The following is a 19,144-nucleotide window of genomic DNA, read 5'->3' on the forward strand; positions in this document are numbered from 1 at the left end:
AGCTAGACACTAGTGGCACATGCATGTAATCCTAGCTACTCAGGAAGCTGAGATCTGAGGATCACAGTTCAAAGCCAGACTGGGCAGGAAAGTTCATGAGACTCTTATCTCCAATTAGTCACCGGAAAACCAGACATGGTGCTGTGTCTCAAAGTAGTAGAGTGCTAGTCTTGAGCAAAAGAGCTCAGGGACGGCACCCAGGCCCTGAGTCCAGCCTCACAACTGATTAAAAAAACAACTCAAGAAAACAAAAAAATTGGGGCTGGGAAGGTGGCTCAGTAGTAGAGTGCTTGCCTTGCATGCATGAGGCCCTGGGTTCGATTCCTCAGCACCACATAAGCAAAAAGAAAAAAGCTGGAAGTGGTGATGTGGCTCAAGTGGTAGAGTGCTAGCCTTGAGCTGAAGTGCTGAGGGAGAGCGCCCAGGCCCAGAGTTCAGGCCTCACGACCGGACCCAAAAAAAAAAAAAAGAAAACAAAAAAACTCTTTGCATAATAAGTTTTGAGCACTTATAGAGCTTCATGCGTAAGCACTATTAATTACAAACAGTTCAGGAAACAAAGATATCACCCAGAGTAATACTTGTCAGTATACTTTTTTCTTCTTTGGCTTGAAAAAAAGGCACATAACACAGTATTTGTTAAAATCTCCCACTATAGATTATATTACTATAAAGCATTAGGGCTGGAAATGAGCACACATACACAAAGGTATCTGTGACTGGCTGTGACTAATGGTACCATGCTTGCTTACCTCCAGAAGTGATATCTCAAACTAGGCCACACATCTGAATTATGGCCCTACATGTAGATTTTATTAAGGATTGTATTCTCTTCTCCTTACCCTTCTCAGTCTCCAGAATGAGCTTTTGACTTCTGCGAGTTCCCAACAACAAAGGAGAAAGTCTCATAGGTAAAGACCTGTGTGTCTACAAATAAACCCTACAGAAAACAGAGGGACACAGATGTGTCCCACTGTTTCCAGCAAGCACAGGAGAGTTAGCACAAGGGCTAGTAAATCTCCCAATGAGCTCCTTCAAAAGAACAAGAGAGACTTTTTTGGTGCTTATCTTGAGATTTAACCAGGACCTGGATGCTGTCCCCAAGCTTTTTATGCTCAAGGTTTGCTCTCTACCACTCGAGCCATAGCTCTACTTTCAGCATTTTTATTGTTGTTGTTGTTGTTGTAGTTTATTGGAGATAAAAGTCTCAGTGACTTTCCTGCCCAAGCTGGCTTTTGAACTACAATCCTCAGATCTCAGCCTCCAGAGTAGCTGGGATTACAGGATTTTGCTGTTGTTGTTGTTTTGTTTTGTTTTGGTTTGGTTTTTGTTTTTGCTGATACTGGGTCTTGAACTCAGGGTCTAGGCACTAGCCCTAAGCCTCTTTGTGTTCAAAACTAGCACTCCACTACTTGTGTCACAGTGCCATTTCCAGCTTTTTCTGAGCAGTTTATTGGAGATAAGAGTTTCATGGACTTTCCTGCCTGGGCTGGCTTCAAACCATGATCCTCAGATCTCTGCTTCCTGGGTAGCTAGGATTACAGGTGTGAGCCACCAGTGCTGGCTTGGATTATATGTTTTTACTAATAACTCTCTGGCTTGGCTTTGCCAGATACCCACCAGATCCCTCCCCAGACATGTGCCTTGCTCCAACGTCTCCTCCTAAGTATTCCTCTATGTTCTTCCCATTCTCTGCTAGTGTCAGCCCTGCTCAGCCTCAGTCCCAGACCTGTCTGGCCTCCTGAGGAAGTGAGAGATGCTCTTCTTAGTTCCCTAAACTCCACATCCTTGGGACTGAGAACAGTTGACTTTGGTGTCCATATAATCTCTAGAAATATTCCATCTCCTGCCAGGGTGACTGTTTCTATGTGTGCTTGCACATTTACTGAAGGCAAGGACCAAGAACCACCTCTGAGGCTATTATGTTTCACACAATACTCAGAGAGATGGAAAGACATCTCCAATTGCCCCAGTCTCATGCTGCTGTCTGGGTATGTGGCTGGAGTGATACAATCAAGACACAGCATCAGGCAGCGTTTGAGTAGGATAGGATGGAGCCAGTAATCCTGTCTTTGCTCCTGAAGGCATTTAACTGGCACAAATAGCATTCTTGAACTTCTGGGACAGACAACAAGTCAACCACAAGTCAACCACACATGATTTCAGTCATGTGTGCTACCTGGGGTGGGAGAGGGGAGTGAGACGATGCTCCGGGGTAGGTTTAGTAATTGCAAGAAGGCTTCCCCCAGAGCCAGCCAGTGGTGGCTCACGCCTGTAATCCTAGCTACTAAGGAGGCTGAGATCTGAGGATCATGGTTCAAATCCAGCCTGGGCAGGAAAGTCCATGAGACTCTTATCTCCAATAAACCACTAGAAAACCGGAAGTGCCTGTGTGGCTCAAGTGGTAGAGTGCTCGCCTTGAGCTGAAGAACACAGGGACAGTGCCCAAGCCCAGCATTCAAGCCCCACAACCAACAACAACAACAAAAAAATGAAGGCCCCCCCCAGGACAGGGGACAGGATTGTGATGTATTAAGTTTGCCATGAGAAGAATGGGGCCAAAGGTAGCAACTTGAATAATTAAAGAAGTGGAAAAGAACATTTTAAAAACTAGATAATTTCCTTAAGAAGTCAGGGTAATAGCAGTCTCTGAGTGGATGGTGAGTTATTTTAAGGAAATCAGTGGATCAGCTATTTTCCACCCAAGGAGGACAAAGTAGGGGATGTTTGTTACTCAGAACGCAGAGATATAGGTTAGATAAGTTCACAGTTAAGGCCACAAAGACAGCTACAAATGAGAGATAGCTCCCAAAGGAGGCTGTGCTATACCTTTGGCAACAAAAATACTTAGGACAGAATAAAGATCGTGTCCCCAAGGGAGCCAGCCTTCATGCCTTGTGGATTGACCGATGTGCTGCCACTTTCTTGATCTGTGCCTCTAAATCAAATCAGGAATTCCATTGCAATGAGAAGAACATCAAACTCATTATTTTAACCACTTTCCAGTTGGTTCTTACTTAGTTGGATAATACAATATTTCTTTAAAAAATAAACACATAAAACCCTGTATATGAACCCCTTCCATCTGTCTGTTGTCATTCACTTGATTCCATAAAGATTTCTGCATTTTACACATATACCTTTCTACATGGAGTGATGCTGATATGAAAAGGCGAAAATGAAAAAATGCTTATTGAAGATGAAATGCTTGTCTCAAGCCTTTCACAGAATCCAATATTTAACAAGACTAACTCTACTGGGGTTTGAATTCAGGGCCTTGCATTTACTTGGCTTGCTTGTTTGCTCAGCTGCTGTTCTACCACTTGAGAAATGCCTCCAGCCTAGCTTTTTGCTGGCAATTAGAGACACAGTCTTACAGACTTTTCCACCTGGTCTGGCTATGAACTATAATCTTCAAGACCTCAGCTTCCTGAGTACCTAGGGTTATAGGCATGAACCTCAGATGCCCAACAGGAAAGAAGAACTCTAGGAAAATATATTCTAACTTATTAAAATTAGAATTTATAATCTGAATAGTCAGAGTCTTCGATAAATATTTCAAAACTTAGGTTGGTATGTTGATCTATGGATATATTGAACCCTATAGTTAAAAGGACCAAAGGATTTAAAAAATACATCAAAAATACCATTTTTGCATCCTCTAAAACACAGTTGAGAAAACTCATGTTTCTACATGGCAACATATAATATCTATGAATAGAACACACACACATATAAAACATATAAAAATATAATTCTTTTTTTTGGAGGAATTCTGTGAATGCTGCCCTGAGAAAAGAGTTCACACGATTGGAATTTTTTAATTGTCAATTTTCCATAGATAACTAGTGTTCATAAGTGTCTTTAAAACGATGTGGCTAGAAATAGCATACAAAACTAGTTCCATGTTTTAAAAAGCATAAGGTTATTGTAACTGGTGTTTAAAAGTGCCATCTTTTAAATGGCAACAGAAACATCATGGTTCCTTTTACTTCTAGTAAAAGGTTTGTGAGCAAATAAATGCCATTATCCCCACTAGCCATACCTTTTTCCTCACCATTTAGACATGGGGGACACTGATCATTTATCCCTGGCAAGGAGCCATTCTTCCTAGCCCCCACAAAAAAGCTGTACTAATACCAACACGTCCAAATCCAAATGGAGACAAATAACTTGAATGTGTTTTCAAGTGTCTTATCCTCTCACAGGGCACGTAGAAGACAGAGTGAGGTTAAGCACCACCACATCACTGGAACAGTACTACAGAATAAGCAGATTACATTAAAATGCCTCCTCCTTTAATAAGTCAGTGGGATGTTTGGAGCTAAGGTAAGCAAAGCCATTGGGTGGGAAAGACAGCTCCTTGCAGCCACAGTCTTCTCCCACTAGGTTACAAGGAATAGCTGATGCACTGGGGATCTCCTGCTCATTTAATTACAGAATCCATCCATCAATTATACCACTCTCTTCATCTAATTACCAGATGGGTTCACTCTTCGAGGTGACGAATGGAAATTAGGCTTTGCCTCTACCTAGTACCAACATTCTTTAGTATCAATTTCTCCCTTTTGTTCTGTCCTAGGGCCATTCCATATATGGCTATATGGCTTTAGCCACTAGCAAGATACCTTCATCTTTCCCTGCAAGGCCAGTACCTCTGCAGGGCTGAGCCTATTGCACTTTTGATGTCCCGTGCGTCCTCAGTCTCAAAGCATCTCAAGCTGAGTTTGCTCTCTCTTTCCCAGGAGACTGTCTCCCCAATGCTCCTCTATTTCCTTAGTTGGTGACAACTCCGTCCACCCACCAAGCATTCCAACTGGAAACCTAGATTGTTGATTCCTCCCATTCAAAACCTATCAGCCCCAATTGCAAGTGTCTCATAAATTGTTTCCTCTATCATACCTGCTGCCATTGTACATTATTCCCACATGGACTACCACGTCCCCTGAGGGTCTCCTGGACCATATCTGGACCAGTATAGCACTTTTTACTCAGCATCATAAATGTTGCTTATTACAAGTGTCTTCAAATAGTCCCCAAGTAGTTCTTGGAATGTAATTCTGGCATGTCATTGTTTTTTATGTTCTCTACATTTAGCATGATGTTCATGCTTTTGTGTGTGTGTGTGTGTGTGTGTGTGTGTGTGTGTGTGTGTGTGTACAGGGCTTGCACTCAGGGCCCAGATGCTATCCCTTTGCTTTTTTTATTCAAGGCTGGCATTCTACTACTTGAGCCACACCTCCACTTCTGGCTTTTTGCTGGTTAATAGGAGATAAGAGTATCATCAACTTTCTCACCAAGGCTGGTTTTGAACCACGATCTTCAGGTCTCAGCCTCCTGAGTAGGTAGGATCACAGGTATGAACTACTAGCACCAGCAATATTTATGCTTTTTTTTTGTAGGTTATGGGATTTGAACTCAGGGCCTGGGCACTGTCATGAGCCTCTATGTGCTCAAGGCTAGAACTTTGCCACTTGAGCACACTGCCACTTGTTGTTTTTGAGTAGTTAATTGGAGAGAAGATTCTCACAGGGACTTTTCTGCCTGGGCTGGCTTGGAACCGTGATCCTTTGATCTCAGCCTTCTGGGTAGCTAGGATTACAGGCTTGAGCCACCAGTGCCTGGCAATATTTATGGTTTTGATTTAGTAAATGTATGAATTATTCCTAGACCATCAGATCTCTAGACACCAGACATTTCGGGAAGTAAAACCAATTCACCAGCAAAGTTCCTGCTCACCAATCCTGATCTTGCTACAACTTACTCCATGAAGTCATAATGACTAAAAATTTATTAAAGCATGCATTATAACCTTTCATTCCTCACGTCCTTACTTGCTTACCTCTCACAAAGAAGTTTTTTTTCTTTCTCTTTTCCACATCATTTTTTTCACAAAAATCATCTACCTTCACTTTGTATGTATTGCTGCCAGTATTTATATTTTTAGGACTTACTTTCTAATGAGGAGAAAGAACTTCTCCCTCCCTCCATACATACTCAAGAAATGAGGCTTTTGTCAACAGGGTGCATGCATGCACATGCATGTGTATGCACATGCACATGTACACGCGCACGCGCGCACACACACACACACACACACACACACACGTGAAGGACAGCAAAGGGAAGGGAGGGGGAGAATTCCAGAGAGAATTAATTTAAGTCAGCATGTGAATGGGTCTCCTGGCCACTCAGCCAGCTCTTAACCAAACAGCCAAGATTTTTTTTGCTGTTGTTTTTCTGTATTAAGAATCCTCTGAACTCGGTTCAGAGGATTAATTAATGACTATGGGAACAAAGTTATTTCATGAGGAATCTCTTGTTTCCTAGGAAAAGAAATAGAAAATACAAAACACAAGACTGCATTGTGGTTGTTCTAAGAGCTAATTCCTCCTTCTTGGGGACAGGGACTTCCCCAAAGGCCTATGAATCTCTGGTTTGGGGGAGAACCCTCCATTTCCCCCCACACACACCGCAAACCACTTGAGTCTCATTCAATTCCAAACCACAGAGCAACAATATGGAGCTTCTGAGGTCATTCACCTTTCATCCCCGGAGCCTGGCACCATGATAGCATCAGTGGCTTGGGCACCAACAGGGACATGTCACTGAGCCGGGACATGGGACGTGGAGGTAGGTACCTACCTTTGCAGGTGAAGCATTTGATGTGGAAATGTTTGGTCTGCACACGAAGCACTTCCCCCTTGCATGGCTCCCCACATTTATGGCAGTGGATGACGGGCTTCTCTGGGGGGTGGTGAGGGTCCGGAGGCGGAGCCACTGGAAGAAACAACAGAGGATGCGGGTGAGGGAGAAAACGGCCTATAAAATGTGTCCTTGTCAAGGACACATAAATTCTACCACATGGTAGCCAGTCAGCCACACGTTGACTTCAGGGGCACAACCTAAGAACCTCTATCCCATAATCATGACATCCCCAGATGATGAAGACATGGGGGTCACACCGGACGTATCCCTCTGTGGATCCCGTTGTCCGCTGACTTCCTCTCATATTCTCTAGGATTGCATGTAATGGAACCATTACATATTCAGTCTTGTTGGTCTAGTGTTTTGAAATGTCTTTTTTCTTGATATAGAAAATCTGTGTCAGCCGTTCACGGTAGACTGTGAGCTCCTTGAAGATGAGAATCATCTTCCAAAGCGGGGCCTTCTCTCCCCAGCTATACTTCCTTTTCCTCCCCTAGATTCGCAGAGAGCAGACAGCAGAATGTTCATGCTCCAGAGGAGCCCAGATGTGTGCTTGCTTGTGAATGATACTGGCTGGTCTAATTCAACAGCCAGGATTTCCTGAGCTTAATTTAGAGACTTATTTAACCTGTGGGAGGCCTATTCCTGATACACAGACCACAAACAGTGATTTTAAAGATATTGCTAATCTTGCAACTGGGTGGATCTCTCCCTAAACCTTTCTCCAGAAAGTAAAGGGGATTGGACTAGTGGTTCTGGGAGTTTTTCAGATCACAAGCACTTGGTGGGGGTTACGGGTTATTCCCACAGTGTTATTCCACAGAGAACAGAAATTCCCTGTCTTGTCCTGCACAGCTTCCCACTCTAGGGAGGCCAAGAGGGAAGGCAGTGAAGACACTTCAGCTTCTAGATAACTCTGGGCATGGGCGCTATCCCAGGCTAGCGGCTCTACCACTTGAGCCACAGCACCTCCTCTGTCTCCTTCTGCTTATGTGGTGCGGAGGAACTGAACCCAGGGCCTCATGCATGGAAGGCAAGTACTCTATCACTCTACCACTGAACCACCTTTCCAGCCTAGATAATCCAGTGTCTTTATTAACACCTAGTTTTCTCAGCTACAGCATGCAAATAAGGCCTTTTCTGACAGGGGTCCTCAGAATACATGTGCTATATGGAAATGATTAACCTATATACTATAGGATAAGAACAAGGAACCAGATATTAATCAACCAACACAAAGAACAAAGCCAATTGTTTTTCACAAATGGCAAATTGTGTCAGGTGGGGGCAAGGGGCAGATACTGCTGAAATTGTACTTGGAAACCACCTTGCTGCCAGGAGTTCCCTATACACTGCAGATAGAGTAACTCATTGTTTCTCAAACCTGTGTAAGGTTCTCATTTCGCCTGGAAAGAGTTTACATGAAGACAGTCCAAATAACCCATTATGGCTGCATACTAACAAACAAGGTTCTTCTTGTGAAATGTGGACTAAAGAGTAGATGAGGTTTCAAGCTAAACACTTGATCTGAATTCTCCACACTGGATTCCGGGGAATGTCAGGCTGGGTACCTGAGGTGTAATTCACCTGTGTTTCCTTATCTATCTGCTGGAATAACTCTTGTAAACCTTTATTTGCAACAGAACTCACTATTTTGTACAGGAATTAGGGAGGGATGAGCTATTAAGATCTCTAAATAGCTCTCTATCACTTTGAAAGTAATGTGTGTCAAGATAGAAAAATCTGTCCTTCTGGCATTAAAAAAAATAAAGAGGGGATGGCTTCAATGTGGACTGTTTTCCTGCTATTTTATGCTTTCCAATGCAGCTGGGATGCCAGGAATGTGTCACCCATATCCACTTATTGGTTGAGAAGCGATCTCCCTAACTTTCTGTCTGGGCTAATGGGATGCACCCCATCTTAGCCTCACAAGTCACTGAGACTGCAGGCCTGAACCACTGCACTTGCCTTCAGACAATTCTTGAACATACTCCAAGTTAAGAACTTTAGAATTCTTACAATTTGAGTAAAGCCAGCCACAGAGAATAAATTGAAATTCCAAAGTAATTTTCTAGCCTGTCTTCTTCAGAAACACCAAGGAAATAGCAAATCTCTTCACAGTGAGGTAGACTGCATTTTTGGAGAAGACACACTGCAGTTTCTCTTGATACTGAATTTTTTGGAGCTAAGTAGGCCAGCCAGGATGAGTAATGACGAGGAAAGGAAAGTATCATTTCACTTCTTGCCTCTTCTTTCTGTCTGAAGACCGGAGTCTATACATTGCAAGCATTTCCCTTTGGGGATATGGATTACACCAGGAGACCCTCCATGCCCAGAGAGGGCATCCACCTTCCGCCAGAGATGGCCAAAGCCTGGCTCCTTGCCTACCCTCCATCTTGGCTGAGGCAGATGCACAGCAAAACCACCCATTTGTGAATAAAAGAGATTTTCTTATTAGAGAACAGCAGACTCCAAAGACCATAAAGAATAGGTATATTTTATCCCAACCCAGATCAGTATAAACAAAAGAATCTTTCCTCTTTCAAGATGAATAAAGCATTTCATTTTTTGTCTTGGAAAGTTTGATTATTACCAAATGTGTGTTGGACGGTTCAAGGCTACACTTATGAAATATTCTGACTGAGCTGATTCCAATACAGACAGGACATGAGGGCTGCAGTCCTCAGACTTGCCAGCTGCCTCTGCTGCTGATTTTTACATGAAGGCTCAGTGTTTCAGAGCCTGGCCAGTTCCTGTTTCTACTGATGGAGAAATGGGAGAAGAGCTCACATTCCTCTCCAAGGCAGTCAGTGTGAGATCAGCAGAGGTACTCTTTGCTGCAGGCTTCCCATCATACCAAGGAGACAACCATGGTTAATCTATCACAGTTTGCTGATGCCATTGGTAAAGTTAGAAGAGGACAATCAAAACCTGCACCAGTGGCACACATTCTGAATAGTGAGCATGTACATAGGAAGAGCCAATAGTCTGCAGCCATGAAGGCAGAATAGGACTCCTGCATTGTGTATCATGTCATCTGAAGACATTCTGCCTGCTCAGCCATAGCTGCCCACTGCAGGCCCAACTGAGGAGTTGCATATTTGCCTTCCCAATCAAGCAAAAAAAAAAAAAAAAAGCAGCTCTGCAACTCCAGTGCAGGTCAAAAACCAGAAGATCCACTTTAGAACCTGTTAATATGACCAACAGATCATACAGAGTGCATGTAATTAGTAAAAATGCCTGTGCAAGAAATGAAAGTCTAATACTGTCTTGCTGTGCCTTTTGCATCTCTGGACACATGGTACTGATCTGTTCTAGCTGCTCCCAGCCACCTGCTAGATCTTGTCTAATTCCTGTTTCCTGGAGTCCTTTCCTCTTGAAGCCATCATGATAAAAAACCTTTCAGTGTTGCTTTCAAGACAATTTTCCTTTCACTTTTACATTTGATAACATTGCATTTCTTCACCATCATCCAACTTTAATGATCTCTTGTGTTTGTTTTGCATTTCCTTTCCAATGCATCAATCCTGATACATGGATTTCTGCAATAATTCTTATTTCAAACATTCAAGAAGGTGAACTATTATCTCTCTACTTCTCCATTCAACTTTGGGGTGCAGAAAGTAGAGATATCACCTAATATCACCAATGAGGCATTTTCCCAAGCAAGGCTCATCTTCTATCTGGCAATAAATAACCAGAGGATACTATTACAGCCTTATAATCATGATCACTTATTGAACATTCAGTATGTCCCAGGAACATTCAGTATGTCCTCCCAACCTCCTTGTGAGGTTACTTCTGTGTGACTCTGATTTTTTTTTCCAGAGGAGGGAACCCAGGCAAGAAGAGTTTCATAACTTGTCCAAGATCACACAGCCAAGAAATAGACTGCCTGCGAAGCACATGCTTGAAACAGTGTGATGGAGATTTCCACAGGAAAATCCACCTGCATGGGAGGAAATGGGGCCAGTGTAGTGTGCCCTCTCAATTCTGAGGACACAGCTTCACAAGTGGTGAACATCACCCAGTGCCGGAGGCTCATGCCTGTAATCCTAGCAACTCAGGAGGCTGAGATCTGAGGATTGTGGTTCAAAGCCAGCTTGGGCAGGAAAGTCCGTCAGACTTTTATCTCCAATTACCACCAGAAAACACGAAGTAGTGCTGTGGCTCAAGTGGCAGAGCACTCACCTTGAGCTGAACAGCTGAGGGACAGGATTCAAGGCCGCGATTAGAAAAGAAAAATGGTGAATAGCCAACCACACCATCACTGCACGGGTAGCACTTGCTAGTAAATAAGCAGATAAGGGACAAAAAAGACTCCCAATGGAAAAAGGGAATTCTTCCAGGCCACAGCAGTTAACACTGACAGAGGATCAAGGGGAGACAGCCAGGAAATGCACTCCACCATCAGGAGGATTCTCCTGCAGCCTCTGCTCTGAGCAGAGATCTAGATTGTTTGTCTGTCAGACAGTTGACCCCAGCAGGGGTACCCTGCATGGTAAGGCTGACTTCAGCTTAAAAGCAGGCCTCCTGTTTCCCTGGGAGTCTGTGTTTTCTCGGATTCTTTCCTTACCTAGGATATTTCATTGCTTCTCCCTGCTTAGCTCCCACTGAAATGTAAGCACACATTGCAGAAATGGGCTCCCTGCCTCCTTCCACCCCACTCCCCTCCTTTCTTTGTGCTAGAAAAGCAAAGGAAACCCCAGAGCTTAAATAAATGCACCGGGTGCTTAATTTGCAGTTTACCCAAAAGCCCATTTCCTGCTGTGGCAAGTGGTAGTTACTCGAAGCTTCTCACACTGTTGCCCTGTTATTAGTTGTCCAGAATGAGCCTTCTCTTAAATTGGCCTCCACGACCTATTTTCTTTTATACTGTGTGAGTTTGTTAATCAGGATTATTACTTAGCACAAACAGCCTCAGCAGGCCTGCTATCTCCTACCCTACCTGCCTTTTGTGGCTTTCCACAGGCACCAATCCTTGATTTGCCTTTTCGGTGGCAACCCAATCAGTTCCTGCCATTTCTCCAAACACTAAAGATGCAGTCAGCATCATCCCAGCTGGGCTCCTAAGAATGGAAACAGGCTAGGCTCAAACCCAGGTAATCTGATTCCCCCAAGGCGAAAGAGCTACTAAGATTAACCATCATCCCCCCAGGCGATTTCCTTCTTGTAAACCTCTTGCCACGCTTGTTCTGAAGTGCCTTCTACATAGGAAGGTTAATCTCAGAAAATAATCTGACATCAGCGTGGTGCCTTAGTCTTCCATTTCTCCAGGAGTGACTTCTTAGACACACCTGTGATTGCCATGACTCACCAAAACCACACCCTCCCCCTCCCTTGGCCACTCTCAGACCAAGCTGGTAATTTTATCCCAGAGTACCACGGTTCATCTCTTCTCCCAGTAGAAATCAGAAGGGACCTGGCTAGAAGCTGGGAGGGAGGCTTGACTCCTCCTTCTTCCCCTTCCTGCCATGTGCTTCCACATCCCTGAGACTGTAAAGAGTGACTGAAGACAGGTGTCTTCTCCAATCTGCTCAGGTGAGTCCATCAGCTCCCTGTAGCCCTCCAGCATCAGCCAGGCACACTGAGGCTGTGTCGGCTGAATGTCAAAAAGGATAGTTACTATCCTGCAGGAGCAGGAACATCTGAAGTATGACAAAACCTCCTTCTGAAATATGATCCAACTTTTAATGTCACCTGGAGATCTCAAATTGTCCCTGAGCCAGCAATTCCACTTAGAAACGGATCAAGTCAAACTATTGGGCAGAAGCCTGCTGGCAGAGTACCACCTCCTAATGGTCTGGGAGAAAACCCTTGTTCATCCTGATTCTGAGATGGGAAGGGATTGGTTCTATTTGAGTCATTTATAAGAAAACAAGTGAAAGAGAGGGCTACAGTCCATCAGCATTTAGACTGAGGTGCTGGAGCAAGGTTTATCTTAGGCATGATTCTACCACTGCCTTCCACCCCCTAATTTGAAATCCAGACATCTTAGTTTGTTTATTTTTATTAATTCAGAAATGGGTACAGTAGCTTATAACTGTAATACCAGCTACTCTGGAAACCACAGATTGGGAGGACTACAATTCAAAGCCAGTCACAGAAAATAAATAAATAAATAAAAGGCCCTATTTCAACCAACAAAAAGTTGGGTAGGGTGGCACGCCTGTCATCCTGGCTATACGGGAGACATAAGTTGGAGGATCACCATTCAGGCCAGTCTGGATAAAAGTATGAAAGATAACTAAAGCAAAAAGCCTGAGGGAAAGGCACAGCATGGTCCAAGTGGCAAGGTAGCTACTTAGCAAGTAGCGGGACCCAAGTTCAAACACCAACACCATCAAAAATTTTAAAAAAAGAAAGAAAAGCAACAAAAAAACACAAAGAACTACACTTTTGCTTGCAGTATCTCTGCATAGTTCAGACCAACCTGCTCACTCCAGCCTTGGCTTTTTGGCTGTTTTCCACTTTTGTCCCAAGACACACATGGAATCGTTAAATAGTTAGGAATAGCATGTTAGACAAGCTAATGCGCATGGTTCAACTATGTATGCACTTCACAGTTTATAAGAAGTGGTTTAAGACATTATCTCCTTCCCTCCCCAGAATTCAACAAAGTTCATCTATAGATACAAAATCTCAGCATAGAGATGGACTGGTCCCAGTGATGGGGACTCAAAAGAGCAAACTCATGAGGCAGCCTGAAACTGGCCACGGTAGTTGTATTTACACCACAGAAATTGGCACATGTACAAACCCCTTCCCTTTGCCAACGTGGTTGTTAAACATATACCAGAACACCACTGTCCTCAAGAGCCCACTGCTAGTCAAAAGCCCACTGCATATAAACTCCAGAAACAAGTGACTAAACCCCTTCTGACACGTGTCTATACTGCTGTTCCAGACATAACCAGAATCTCACCCTTCCTGGATCCCTCCAGTGTCTGCAAACCCACGGAGAAACAAACATACAAAAGCACCAGGGTTAGACATGTTATAAATTTGAGAATATTCTCTAGATAGTAAGGCTCCTGCCTCCTCCCAGACTCGAAGTTCAGCCTGATCAAGCTTTTCACATGACGTATATTTGCTGGGTGTGACTTTTGCAAGCAAAGGCAAACACACCAAATCTCCATCTGTTACCTCGCTAGTCATTCTATTCATCCAGGAGATGGAGAGCATTAACCCTGTGTTCCTTTGCTCATCTAATTTCAGGTGTTCATCTACTTGAGTGGAAGGGAAGTGTTTATCTCTTTAACAAGGCACTTGGTGAAGTCACTTGTCAGGAAAAAAAATCAAGTCCAACATACCACTGGAGGGAGGAGGGACAGAGATATTAAGTAAATACTGCCATGAAATCCCCTAAATACAACCTTCCAACACTTGTCAGCTGAGTCTGCTGGGTTGTTATAGGACTCAATGTACCCAAAGATAGATTACCCACTCCTGAAGACAGGACTCAGAGATGTGCCAGCCACACAGAAAGGTTTACAGAGGAATGGGTCTCTGACCTACACACAAAGAAATCCACCCTTCAGAGTTGGCAGGAAAGTCACTAAGCAAGGAGAGGCCCTCAAGGTATGCAGGAAGGCAGGCCAAAGAGTTGGAGAGCTTTACAGAAGGAATGTATCAGCCACCATACCTCTGGAAAGGCAAGAAAAGGTGAGTGACAAGAGAAGGATGAACTTTAGAAGGGAGAGCACCTGGGCCCCACAAACCAGGCCAATCTGATGAAGCTGAGTTCACAGGCAAGGGACAAGCAAGAAAAAATGTAGAGCACCTTCTTCTGCCATACATATAAATCCCAGATCTGGCCCTCCAAGGCTGAGAATTTAGTAGAGCAGGTGGCTTGGGGAGGGAGAGGGAAAAGGAATGAATAAGAATGAATGAAGTATAAACACATAGCAAGACAAAAACCATGTGTGTAAAGAAAATAGTCAACAAGGAACAGAAAAGAAGAAGAAGAAAAACAAACACCAGAAGAATGCTTCAAGGCAATGTTCCGTCAGCTGGGCCACTGAGGAAAGGCAGACTTTGCATGGGAGGAAGAAGAAGGCATCTTAGACACTGGGGAGAGTGGGATGGGACATGTTTAGCCAACGTTAGAAAATCTGGCTTGACTGCTGTACAGAGGAACTGAAGGCCAGGAACAAGGAGGCCCTATAGATCTCCCAGACAAGCTAAGAAGCTTAGACTTTATGCATGTCTATTTGCTCTGGGCCCAGGTCTAAACCTGAATGACACAGTGGCAGAATACTGCAGTCTTCTTCTAAGGACTGTTAGCTCACCATGTGGACAAAGCCAGAGCCTCTAGCCTACAACATGGCAGCCTGGGGAGGGCTATGAGTGGGTCATGGTTTGAGTTCTGGCTAGATGTGGTGGTGCTAGTCCTGGCTCTGCACCTCTGAGCTCTGAACCTGAGCTAGGGTGTTTCCTTTCTCTATACCTCAATGGCCTCTTCTGTGGAATGGACATGAACTGAGGAAGACATGAGCAAAACACCGCCAGGTGCCCCGCAAGCACCTGATGGAGGAGCCTTGAAAACCAGAAACCACTTTTGATCTCAGGGTGTTTCAATGTGGAAAAACCGAGGAGGAGCGTTTAAGGACCCCTGATCAAGTGTCCACACAGGCCCGCTCAAGCTCAAAGCTGCTCATTTTGGGCCTCTGATGTCACTTGTGACAGGGACATCAGCTTTTCCGCTGAGTGTGTTGTGCCCTGGAGTGTCCAGCTTGCACAGGAATCTCACCACGCTCAGTGTCACCCACTGACGTCCCCCATAGTGCTGAAGCAGGGGGTTTCATCTGTCCAGCTTTAGCAAGGTATGCTCAGATGGCCTGTGACTCAGCCATTTTAAGTGTGCAATTCAGTCCTTTCCAGTATACTCACAGAGTTGTGCACAGATCATCACGATCTAATTTTAGAACTTCTGTTTTTGGGGGGAGGAGGGGACAGGCTCTTGGTATATAGCTCACAACAGCCTCAAACTCATGATCCTCCTGCCCTCGCCTCCTGAGTGTTGGGATTGCAGGTGTGTCCCACAAGTCCCAGCTTAGAATTTTCATTAGCCCTGAAAGAAACCTTGTACTCAGGGTAACAGTCATTGCTCACTCTTCCCTACTTCCAGTCTCAGACAACCCCAAATCTACGTTTTTGTCTCTATAGATTTCAAACAAAGCAACAGGTTTGATCAGTATCAATGTCAGCTTCTCAAAATTTGCATGGCCATCCAAAATGAAAGACCCATACACAAACAGGAATCCCCCAGACTTGTGTCACATTTTATTAATGCATGCAGTCTTCCCCTGTAAACTATAATACACTTCTCTCACAGTGACAATTGGCCTCATTTCATTTCTGCTACCCTCTTGGGCAAGAACCCATAAAAATAAGACTTGGTATAAAAAATTTGAACGAGACACCATCAGACCCAGTTCACATCTCTTGTGGGAGTTGTCACAAGCACAAATTTCCTGGAGGTGTGTCTGTCCACATCAGTACCAGCCCACAATGACACATGCTAGAAGACATGCTAGAAGATCAGAAACCACAGGAAATACCAATAAGTAACTGACTGCTCACCCAAAGCCAGTGCCTGGCAAGGTTGAGGGCTCCGTGTGTAATAACACAAGTTTGAGTATTGAAACTGTGGACTTACAACTCATGTGTTAATCCTTTTGCTACAGAGCCAACCAGAATGAGCTTCTAAAGACATAATTGGAGCAGATCTCCCCACAAATTCCAAGTAGCTTCTGGCCCTGTTTACTTGGACTTCAATGAGGGCTCTAGCCACTCTCCAATTCTTGCTGCTTCAAGCCCTCTACACACTCTCTTTTCTCTTCCCAGAAGCTTCCCTCTAGCCTCTAGGGTCCTTCTCTTCCGAGTCTCAAATAAAGCATCCCTCATGCTGCCACTTCTGAGAGTCCTCCCTGACACACCTAAGATAAGACCTCTCCCTACCTCTTTGCTACTACCCCAGCAAGGACTTCTGACTTGACACATTCTACATACTCAATGTCTTTCTTCTCCTCTACAAGAGAACTGCCATTGTGTTCCCAGGGTCCAGTCTGGTTGGTGGCATAAAGTTCAGTATGTTCATGCATTTAATGACACCTTGGTTTTCTGACTTATTTCCATAGCAACAGTTTTCAGGTTATACTGAAAGTCAGTTGAATACTTTGCATTTATCTACCAGGTAATTTTTGGTGATGTCAATATAATTCAACTGATGATGAAAGACAAAAGAATTGTTTGAGTCTCTGACTCAGAAAAGATAAGAGCCAAGCACTGATGGCTCATGGCTATAATCCTGGCTACTCAAGAGGCTGAGATCTGATTCAAAGCCAGCTGGGGTAGGAAAAGTCTGTGAGACTCTGATCTCCAATTATGAGAGAAAGAGAGACAGAGACAGAGAGAGGGGGGAGGAGAGGGAAGGGAAGAAATAGAAAAGGAAAAAGAAAGGGAAAAGGAAAGTGGGAGAAGGGAAAAAGGAAGTGGGAAACAGAAAAGGGGAAGAGAAGGGAAAGGAAAAATGAAAGAGCAGAGGAATGGGTGTTTTGATAGATTAGCTTCATACCAACTCTGGCTAAGCTCTCTAAGTGAAAGCCACACACTGAGGTACAATTTCCAGCAAACCTGGCTTAACTGGTACTGAAATGCACCCCTTCCTAAGAGAAGCTAAATGTCATCTCCTCATAGAATAACCTCAAGCATCTGTTCCATTAACATCAACCCATCCCTGGATTAACTCATCACTGGACATCTCACTTCACCCCATCACATGAAAATGGACTAGAGGAGTCAGACTATTTGCTCAAGGGGTCAACACCAAGAGTCCAACTGGTAAAGTTCCTTTTTGAAGCCGAGTCCAGTCTCAGAGCATTGGGATAAACTAGCCACAGGAAGCCCTTCTTATGAACCTAGAGAATCGTGGCATGACCAAGATGCTTGGTAAGAAATGTACGCATTATCCTGCCCATGCAATTGTAACCCCTCTGTACAGTATGTTCACAAATAAAATAAAATAAAATTAAAAAAAAAGATTACAAAGCCTTGCTCTACTTGCAGGAAACTACAAAGTGAGTGGACATTGTTGGGCCCCACTTAGCTATTCCATTCACCTATCTGTACCTTCCTTATTTTCCCAAGAACCTGAGGAATTATGACTCCTCAATTCCCTATTCTGGACTCGGCCAAGAAGAACATTTGTAACAGCGAGGATAGCAATTATTAAGCTCTTATTGCCAGCTAGCCATTGTTTGAAATGCTTTATATGGATTAATTGGCTCAATTCTCTTATTAAACTGGTATGTTCATTGTCCTTCTTTTATGATAAGAAAATAGAGGTGTTGGAAGGTTAAGTGATTCGGCCAAGGTCTTACAGTGAAGACAAATTCAACTTAAGTTGCATTTAAACCGAGGCAGTCTGTCTGCAGAGCTCCCAATTATGAACATGATTTACTTTTTTGGAAAACTTATAAGATCTCAAAAGCTTAGGGGATAATTTTACAACTCTTGCACTGGGACAAGAAAGGTGACCTTGAGAAACAAGGTCTTGTAAACAGGCATCATCTTCTAATCTCACCTCCAAACACCTTGGTCTTCTTGCCTACTTCTGGCCCTGTTATCCCAAAACAGCCTGCCCTTTGGCATGCCTTGTTGGTCTGTTTCAGTTCAATAGCTGGATTCTTTGTAGCTCCCCTTCCAACACGCCTTACAGAGAACAGTCATCAAGAAAATTATGATGGGGTCAAGGTCACTAGTGGAAGACCATTGCCAGGCCTAGGCTGAGACCTTCACAGTGGCCAAGAAGCAGAGGCTTCCAAGAAAAAAAAGGGAGAAGCAGAGAGATTCACTCTTCCCTAGTGCTCAGCAATATGGCCTCCAGTCCAACAGGTCCTAGTCTCAGCACCAGCCCCAACACTGGGCTCCTCATTTGCTGAATGAAGGGTCATGTGAGTGGTACAGAAATAGTAGTCCAATAAACACCTACTTTGCACACGTGCCTTTTACGGAACCTTCTTGGACCTGGGGACCCACAGTCACTGCTATTTTCCTGGAGGTTATCTAGCCCTCTCTCTTATTTCCCATCAGACACTTCAGGAAGAAATTGCTTCACTGTTCCTAGTTCTTAGACGTCTCATGATATTTCAAATAGTGAATAACAGTAAAAATAATCAAAGGAAAAAAACACAGGCTACTAGAATGCAGATAGAAAACAGTGGTTGTGACAAAAACACTCTTCATTTTTAGAGTATATTTAAGCTCCTCAAAGACTAAAGAGGGAGCGAAGCCACTTATGACTTATCTTTTACCCAATATAACTCTATGGCTATTTCTATAAATTCCAAAAACATGCTCCTGAAGACACTGAGAGCTATGAATGATGCAGAAAAGAGCACACCTGCACACATCTCTGCACACCTGTGCATAC

The 19,144-nt window shown here is 43.9% G+C and overlaps 1 protein-coding gene across 5 annotated transcripts in view; it reads right to left on the bottom strand.

Moving 5' to 3' along the window:
• The window catches only part of Ablim1 (actin binding LIM protein 1), a 255,586-nt gene that overhangs the window by 124,815 nt on the left and 111,627 nt on the right, over positions 1-19,144 (bottom strand). For all 5 annotated transcript variants that reach the window (XM_013017713.1, XM_013017716.1, XM_013017714.1 and 2 more), the window contains exon 2: positions 6,646-6,780. In XM_013017713.1, the coding sequence (XP_012873167.1) occupies positions 6,646-6,780 (135 nt within the window). The remainder of the gene's footprint in view (positions 1-6,645; positions 6,781-19,144) is intronic.

Source organism: Dipodomys ordii, unplaced genomic scaffold, assembly GCF_000151885.1.
Source record: "Dipodomys ordii isolate 6190 unplaced genomic scaffold, Dord_2.0 Scaffold36, whole genome shotgun sequence".
NCBI classification, from domain to species: domain Eukaryota; kingdom Metazoa; phylum Chordata; class Mammalia; order Rodentia; family Heteromyidae; genus Dipodomys; species Dipodomys ordii.